Below are 9,162 nucleotides of genomic sequence, written 5' to 3' on the forward strand. Positions count from 1 at the left end.
GATCTTTCCGACATCCTCCCTAAAATCCAGTCCATACAAGTGCTGAAAAGTGTGGGGGCAAGTACACATCCCTGACGAACTCCAGTAACAACTGGAAATAAGTCAGAGATGGTACCACCACACTTCACAGCACTCTCAGTACCAGAGTAGAGTTCAGACATCAGATCGATCAGTTTTGGTGGCACCCCACGAAGACCAAGAATCCTCCAGAGGGCATCCCGATTCGCTGAATCGAACGCTTTGCAGAGATCAACATAGGCTGCAAGCAGCCCCTGCCGAAACTCTCGTCTGCGTTCGGTGAGGACACGAAGAGCAAGGATACGGTCAATCGTTGACCTCTTTGGTGTAAAGCCTGACTGCTCTGGACGCTGGTGCTCAAGCAGATGGTGGCGAACCCTATCAATAATTATCCGAGCAAAGACCTTGCCCGGCACTGAGAGCAGCGTCACCCCTCGGTAGTTGTTGCAGTCTTGGCGATCACCCTTCCCTTTCCAGAGAGGGACAAACAAGGCCCCTCTTCCAATCAGTTGGGATGATGCCTGTGTTCCAGGCAGAGCACAAAACTGCATGCAACGACACGAGTGCAGCATTTCCACCAGCCTTAAGTTCAGCATGGATGCCACAGATCCCTGGAGCTTTACCCTGTTTCAATCGGTTCACCGCAGCCTGTGTTTCCACAAGCGAAGGTGGACCACAATTGATTGGAGGGTCAGCAACAGGGATTGTAACACCATTGACGTTCAACTTGACAGCTGGTGGATCAGCCTGGTACAACCGCTCAAAGTAACTGGCCCAGCGGGCTTTCACTTCAGACTCCTCTGTTAAGAGCCTACCACTCTCTGCTCGAACTGCAGTGCTCCGAGGGATGGGCTTGGATGAACGCAATGCGCGAATTCCCCTGAAAGCGGGACGAGAATCACCTGTCCACAGGTGATGCTCTACCCCCTCACAGATTCCACGCACATAGGCCTCCTTGTCCACCCTTAGTGCACGTACAGTTTTCCGCCTCAGCTCGCTGAACAGTTCAGCTCTGCCATTCAGCCTGGCCCTGCGACTCTGGTCAATAGTATCCAGTGTCCCTTGAGAGACAAAATTCTTCTTTGCCCTGCGGTGAGTTCCAAGACATCCACCGGCAACATCAAGGTGGTTACACCTTTGGATCCCAGAGTCCTGAGTTCTAAATCCCACTCAGCTGTTGAAATAATACCAGGTGGGGTTAACTTTGCCTGTCATCCTTCCGATGTCAGCAAAATGAGTGCCAGCATGCTGGTATCCTGTTTTGGAGTGGCAACCAGTCCAGAATTGTGCCCAATAGCCAAGGAGACAGCTTACGCAGCATCAATGCTCTGCACAGAGTATGGTTCCAATCTCTTCCTCCTCTCATTGTTATATTGTACTTCTTATATTGTGAATATTGAGGCGGTCAAAACAAGGCCAGCTGCACCGTTGGTATCTCAAGGCAGGAAGTGGATTCCTTGGGACTGCCCCCCTCCCACCAGTGGCAAGTTGGTGAGCTCTATTTTATAGAAGCAGACATCCAGTCTTGTTACCTCTGCTCTCCCCTCCTTGTTCTCCTGAAGCCACCTCAGGTCGCATGTTCACTTTTAGAAATCCTCACCTGCTCACTCTCCGCAAGTCCAGGTGAGTTTCTCACCTGCACTCATTCATCTCATTATTCTTTCAATTGTGGTATCATCTCACTGTGTCCGTTGTCTCATCCTCCTCATGATAAAGTCTTTAAAATACCCATCACTACCTAATGCTCTCTGCCATGCACATCCACAATTTCTTCCACACATGACTATTCTTTTCCATTCTGTTGCTCTCTGGGCCAGTCCATTCTCCATGAGCCTGGACCCTTGTATTTAAAATAGAACAAGAAAAAAATATGCCTCAACCAAAACGAAACAAATCCACTCAATATTAAACATCTCTTATCAAAACGACAATCCCACTATATTAAATTAGACAATTCTCTGTATGTATGTATGTTTGTATGTACGTGCATCTGAAAATCGTAGAAAAAAACAGGGCTGGCCCGATCTCCACCAAATTTTGCAAATATGTTGGTGGTAACCAGGATCAGGTCATCGACACAAGGAAACTCTCCCACCCTTCCCCTGCCCCTGCGAGGGGTGGGGATGACTATGACTTGCCAATGCTCCTGATGTTTCTGGTGTATCAAAAACCTATTTCTACAATACAAAGCCAACAAATAATAAAATATAATTTCTCAACCCCACATCCCAATTCGACACATTGTTTATTAGAACTTACTGCAGTTACAGCATTAAAAAAAAACATTGGACAAACTCAAAAAAATTAACATCAAACTTTTCATTTCACTGCCATTTTGAGTTGTGCAATGAAATGAATAACATGAAACGAAAGACGGCTTCAGTTTTAAAGTTGATATCACAAAATGGGTCATGAAGCAAAAAATGCAAGTCGGTGAAATTTCTAATATAATTTATTACAACATTCCATGCATGTCTCGTCTTGTCCTCTGCTGAACATAACACATGAGTAACGGCACATGTTAAGATGAACGATGATGATGTCACATGGTTCATACATCACACACTATTCAAGGTGTTATAAATGGTCTATGATTTTACCGAAAGAGCTCAAACATTCAGAAATGTGGATTTTATCAACGCAGAAAATTAAATTTGGCAAATCAATTTAACTTGCATCAGTTGCATGAATATATTGCATCCTAAAGTGAGTTGTAAGTTTTTGCAGATATTACTAATTCCATTCTCTGTCAATATTTTACCCTGTCTGTTAAAGTTATCTGGATACATCATGGTTATTTATTTTAATAACTCCAGCAATTGTGTGATTTCTTCATCCTTTGTTTTACCATCGGGCACGACCTGGATTGTGTGTTTTACGCTATACAATTTGAGAGGAATTGCTCTGTGATAGCAAATTGGCATTCTCAACATGAACAAGTCACCTGCTGACTGCGCACCAAAATTAAACGTATGGCTTTAAAACGGATTCTTCAAATCAAGAACTGGTTTGGCAAACATCTGATAATCATAAGTGCACTATTTTAGAGAGACGTGCCTGGCTGTGGCTTGAAGCACTGAGTGCCTGAATGGTGGCCAGTAATCCTTATTATTGCGCATTTCGGATTGATACCAAACCACCAGGGGTTTGATAAGTCACTTCAGAAGTCACATTGCTGCTCTGACGTAAATGAATGCAATATTATTTTTGTGAGCTGGCTGGTGGTGGAGTTCACGAGTGGGTGAATATGTTTCACGGGGTAAACATTTGGAGGAAGACAGCTGCACATGAACACAGAGTCACGGATACTATGCAGCAAACAGCCACGGAACAAGACAGTCCAGAGAGCGCTTGCTCGCAGGAGCCCCTCGGGTCATATAACCGCACTCATAAGCAACCATCAACAAATCGCATACAAATCTCGACATCATAGAAATGGGGGAATTAACTCGTCCGCAAGGACAGGATATTTGCTGTTGAACAAAATTAAGTGACAGCCTCCAAAGCATTGACTTTGACTGAATTATATAGGCATGACAGGTTAACAAAGTTGAGTGGCTATGTCAGTTGGATCATAAAAAAAGTTTGTCTTCCTGAGATTATTTGTTTTCTTAAGTGATACATAACAGTTGAACAATATTGTTACGAATTTCGCCCGTCCAGCGTGCGATCGGCCGCTTCGAATGGCGACCGCGTCGCCCACCAGAACGGACAATTCAGTCGTGACCCTCCGGGAACTACCGCCAGGAGCCAGTCACGGGTGGGGGTTTAACCTCACCACAACTCAGTCCGTATTCTACCCGCGCGAAATAGGGTCCGATCGCCGAATGGTCGATTTACCTAAGTACTCGCGTGGATAGCGTACCAATGAGTTGTACCACGCCACAACTCCTTGGTTGTGTTAAGCGGCACGCTTAAGCGGCTCATTCCATACTACAGGGATAACCGAGCGGAGTTATCGTCGACCTTGACGGTTCAGATTCGTTACCGGGTGTTTTAAAACCCACTATTAATCCCTTACGTGATGCAAGATGGAGATTCAAACAAAGGAAAGGACTCAACGAAACGGGGAACAATTGGACCAGCACATTTATTACGGAAGCACGGAAGGCACGTATGTTACAGTCAAGCAAGAAAACACAATAAAAGCAAGCACATCTACAACCAAATATGATTTACACGGCAACACTTATAACAGTTCTACTTTTCAAGACTGGCGCCACCCACAGACATTTACACAAAACCCCAAAAGAAAAGAAAGTCACGACTTCCCTTAGCACGTTGAGTCCTTGGCGACCGTAACTCCGAGTCCCTCCGGCGTGGTCCACTGTGCTCGTGCCTCGTGCCTGCACTTGTCATCCGCCCGACAGGGATGGACCAGGAACAATCCTCTGACCAGGAACAATCACCACAACTCTCGACAATTCCCCTTCAGGGACAAGGGAACAGGGACCACCGAACCGACGACAAGGGAACAACCGAACAACCCACAACTCTCGATAATCGACCTTCACGAACCAAGAGCAAGGACTCTCCACACCCACGCCTTTTGTAGGGTCGGGCTCCGCCCTTCGCTCCGCCCCGCGCCCCGCCCCGTTTCTGGCTCCACCTCCCTTCTGGAAGCTTCCCAAAAAGGGGCGTGCCCTCTCGTTCCCCCCTCCCCGTGCCGTGCGGGGGACGAAGAAAGTCAGTTTTGGCTCGGGGCCAGGGAATTATTCCCCCAAAATCAGGCCCCCACCTTTTTTCACCTTTGACCTCTGGCTCAAATCGCACCTCCCCCATGCCAAAGCGCGGGAAAAGCAGGAGGGAAAATCCGGCGGGAGACATTCAAGCAGGAGTTTTGGGTGGGAGATGCCCCTTCGCACCCCGGGTTGCTGCAGCCACTCTGCTCCTTTCATCCGTCCCGCGGAGATCGTGACCCCACGGTGCCCGTTGAATGGCGAGTGGCGAAGATGTGAATGGTGTGAATGGTGTGATTGTTGGCGTCGTGTAGTGAATGGCGTGATCGTTGAGATGTTGGTTGTGGCGATGTTCGTTGTTGTTCTTGCACCAAATTAACGACAGCAAAAAGAAAAACGACTAACTGAAGAATCGCAGCCCGAATGGATCACATATATTCCCTCTAAACAACGGGTTTGGGCTAACTACACATGAACTTATCGATATATCTCACCTGAGGACTCCTTATGGGAAAATGTGTAATGCGAATTTCCACAGCTGTAACAATATAATTACTTCCCTTCCTTGCCCTCATCTAATCATTACATAATATTACTGGACTGACAGGATGGTCTAGACCTAGAGGATGCACACTTGCCTCCAAGCTGTAAAGCCTGGGTTCAAATCGTTCAAATCCCGATCCAACTATAAACTGTCATCCTGGTGTTTCACAGGCAGGGTGATTAATAAATGTGTATGCCGACCCTTGGCTGGATATTAAACTGGTGTCCCGTTTGCCACCACTTGTTGGTGGATGTTAAAGATCCCATGGTGTCCTTCATGAAGAGGAGGTGAGTGATTACTGACACCTTGACCAAATTCCAAATTCCTGCTCTAGCCAGCAGAGGGCATGGCATCAGCAGCAAAGTGGTGCCCTCAGTCAATGGTGCTATCCTGCAGCCTTGTGCTGCATCTGAACGAAGAAGAATATTACTTGCACTTTATGTCTATTTTAGTGTTTTAGTGAGGAACAGCAAATACATTATCTACTTTCAGTGTGATGATGATAGCAGCTAGTTTTTATAACGTACTTACAAATCATTTAATTATCATGAAGTGGAGGGCTGTTCCATACCATGCAGTGTGCTGCTCAAGGAGCAAATCACTTAGGGTCTGCAGGATGCATCCTTCAAGTCTGCGGCAGTGAGCCGAGCGAACAAGGCCGAGTTGAAACTTGCGGTAACGGTGAAGGCGGTCAATATGCGCCGCACTGTCTTTGTACAATCTGCACAGCATGGTTGTCACAAGCAACTGGCCTGGCAAGAGATCCAGTACAACAATGATGAAGGAGTTTTTCAAACCTTCTTTTATTGTGCAGTAATTAGAATACCTCTGGGATTCTTTTATGCAATTTGAGTTTCAACGCTGGTGCTCACCCACCTTTCAGGTTGTCTTTGGATAAAGCCAACAACAAAGCCAGCTCATGGTAGAGAATGATCGTTGTTTGAGGTTCTTTGCATGGTGTCATCTGGCCCAAGCTGAGTGGAACCAGCACAAAGCTCCGTGGAAGCTCAGTTAGCTTTTTCCATTTAACAAGATCCAAGGCTGATTGGAGAAATAAGTTGGCCCCGATATTTGCACCGATCCTCATTGCCAGGAAACCCATGTTGGCACGGCAAACTGCCTGGTTCAAAATATTGCCCGTTATCTTCGCCATGGCAAAGGCATTACGGAAGTTCAACAAAGCCTGTGTGATGTTTTGTTCTCTTGACAGAATGAGCCCGAGAATATTGTAGACCGCACCCTTTTCCTGTGGAAATCTCATTCCAGTCAGCATTTTCAGTGAAGGAGTGAGGATATATTTAGCTCTTTGAAGTTCGTTTTCTTGTATGTTTATCCAGGCAAGCCTCACAGAAACATCTATCGCCTTTACGGTTGAGAGAGCTGGTGCCAACTCTGTGACCTTGCGAAGATGATCAGTAGATCTTTGAAAGTAACCATGCTGCCTGTAGAGCTCAGAAATGCTGAGATTAATGGTCCACCACAATTCTAAGGAAACATCAAGCTGACAGAATTCTAATGCTTTCAGGAAGTATGGATTGCATAGGGCTGGGATTTGGCCATTGCATAGGTGAGTGTTGTCTTTTGTTTCACACAAAGCAGTGACAACCCATCTGGCACCTTGCAAACACTGCAGAACCTTTACGCGTGGCATGGTCAATAAAAACCTACTACATGCCAAACAGATTCGTGGAAGGCACTTTCTGTTGTACAGGAAACTGAGCAGGTTGTAGAAAGTTGTACAATTGTTTTGACCTAAATTGGCATGCTGATCTGCTAGATATTGAAGTCTTTCAACAAAAGGCAATGCCTCAGAAATTTGTCCTAGTTTGAGATAGCAGGATGAAATCAGAATGCAAACTCTACCCTCAAGTTTCTCATTTCTCATGAGTACAGCTCTCCTGAGACTATACTTGAGCACTTCAAGTGCAGCTGAATGGCAGTATGACATTTCTGGTGCTCCAAGTAAAAGTGCTTCTGTCTTTTTCAGTAAATGATCAGCCTTAGCTTGATTCCGTAGACGCAAGTACACTGTTGTAAGATTGGTGTAGAGCACCTTCATGAAAGGCAGGTCAGGAATGTCTCCTTCAAGAATTGACAGAGCCTCTTCGAAGTAGACTCTTGCCTGGAACAGTTTGACTCGTTGGGCACAGTGTCGACCGAGGAGGAAGCAAATGCGGCTGAGAGCCCAAAGCATGCACCCATGTTTGGCTCGGGCATGCAGATCTTCCAGTAAGTGCTCAACCATGGATTCATCCGAACAACCTTGGAAAATCTTGCAGGCTGGAGAAGAATCCTCCCGATAATAAGCTTCAAATGACTTCCTGTGCCCTGGTGTGTTGAGGTACAGCAAGAAATTCATTGAGCTTTCTTCATCTATTATTGCAGTATTTCCCACATCATCAGATGTTTGACATTCTTCATCTTCTTCATGGTTTCTTATAAAATGTATCTCTACTTCATTATCCAAACTTTCTTCATCATCATCAACATCAACATTTTCTTTCGTCATTCTTCCAAATTTTGCTTCTTGCGTATTGTCGCTGCAACCACCTGGTTCCTGTAGTTGATTAAGAAAGATATTGCTTTTGACTTCAGTTGTAGGTTGCTCTGCAATGGATTGTTCAACCCAATGGACTGTTTCCACAAATTCAGGAACATCAGCAGCAATATCTGCCACAAATTCTGGAGTAATGTGAAAATGTTCTGCAAGAAAAACGGAAGTACAGTTTTGGGACACCTTTCAGATGTGCTGTGGATAGCATTTCATCATGCGAGTTTTCAAGTCATTGAGCATTTAACGAAGCAGCACAAACCTATTTCTGCTAACGTTTCAAGGTCAACATCCAAAAGCTCCTCTTTGTCTGTATGCAAGAGAAGAGGGTAATTAATCATAAACGATTCTCTCTGAATATGTTTGTGTTGTGCAAAAACGTCATTTTTTCAGGAAGCCCAATAATATCCTCAAGAAATCTTACCCATTTTGTAGATCGCACAAGCGTCTATTCCAGTCAGACTTGCGAGAAACTCAATCGCATCTTCTATCCCAAAGACTTCAGAATAATTGCAATGCAAAAGCTCCTCTTTGCAGTTGAAAGAAAGGTCATTCATCTCACTGAAAGTTATATTGGATATAAAATTGTTACAAACAAGAGGAACCTTGATCATATCATGATTGAAAACGTTGAGTTTGATATTTCAGAAAGTTGTGTTTCAACAAGCTCAAAATTTTGATACATTTTGAGGAATCCTCTCATCGAAGTACGATAACCATATATAGGAGAAAATGAGGAAATATGCAGACCCTTGAAACACTCTATATATCCAAATTCCTGGGACATAGCTGTTGCTATCATATCATATTAATCTGCATTGTTATACTTATAATTTACTGCAGTCAAAATTATATATCAAAAATCAGCCAAAGATACACTCAAAATGTTGGGGTCTGTGCTCCCCAAAAGTACATAGTACTGATAGCCTGGTCTCCTCTTCAAAATAAAACTACAATCTCTAAATTTATGCAAACACAAACCCACAGGGCATCAGGCTCTGGACGGATGAGGCTGCTGGGAACAAATCCGATACGTTCTCCATTTTCTGATCTGGCCAATAGCCAACAGACCCCACTTTGAAGCGAGATCACTGCCTCCAACCGCTCACCTTCAACAAAACTTAACTCATCTGCTGTTTGAGCCGCATATGCATGCTGTGTTTGGAACCAACTACCAGCTGTAATCAAAAAAGGCAAAAGACCACATTGTGATGCAATATTACAATAATATCAGAGCAGGGAAACTTGATTCCCTGAAATGACAATCATAGTGTATATGCAATTTGGCTTGGAAAAATAATGCACAAGTAAAGGCAAAGATATACTGGGGGTAATTATGACATTGACAATGCTACATTTTTATCAATGTA

General features: G+C 44.7%; 1 protein-coding gene across 8 annotated transcripts in view; it reads right to left on the reverse strand.

The window, feature by feature from the left end:
- SH3TC1 (SH3 domain and tetratricopeptide repeats 1) overlaps positions 1-9,162 on the reverse strand; it is a 98,851-nt gene that overhangs the window by 27,910 nt on the left and 61,779 nt on the right. For 7 of the 8 annotated variants that reach the window (XR_015050329.1, XM_085850172.1, XM_085850173.1 and 4 more), the window contains 5 exons: positions 8,778-8,970; positions 8,217-8,353; positions 8,055-8,102; positions 6,118-7,944; positions 5,813-5,993 (listed from right to left, as the gene is read on the reverse strand). Coding sequence is in view for 7 of the 8 variants with exons in the window: in XM_085850172.1 (XP_085706298.1) it covers positions 5,813-5,993; positions 6,118-7,944; positions 8,055-8,102; positions 8,217-8,353; positions 8,778-8,970 (2,386 nt within the window). In the remaining variant the exon portion in view is untranslated. The remainder of the gene's footprint in view (positions 1-5,812; positions 5,994-6,117; positions 7,945-8,054; positions 8,103-8,216; positions 8,354-8,777; positions 8,971-9,162) is intronic. The other variant, XM_085850176.1, reaches the window with a different exon arrangement.

The sequence above is a fragment of the Eptatretus burgeri genome, chromosome 12, assembly GCF_056783735.1.
Source record: "Eptatretus burgeri isolate ZD-2024b chromosome 12, Ebu_testis_v1, whole genome shotgun sequence".
NCBI classification, from domain to species: domain Eukaryota; kingdom Metazoa; phylum Chordata; class Myxini; order Myxiniformes; family Myxinidae; genus Eptatretus; species Eptatretus burgeri.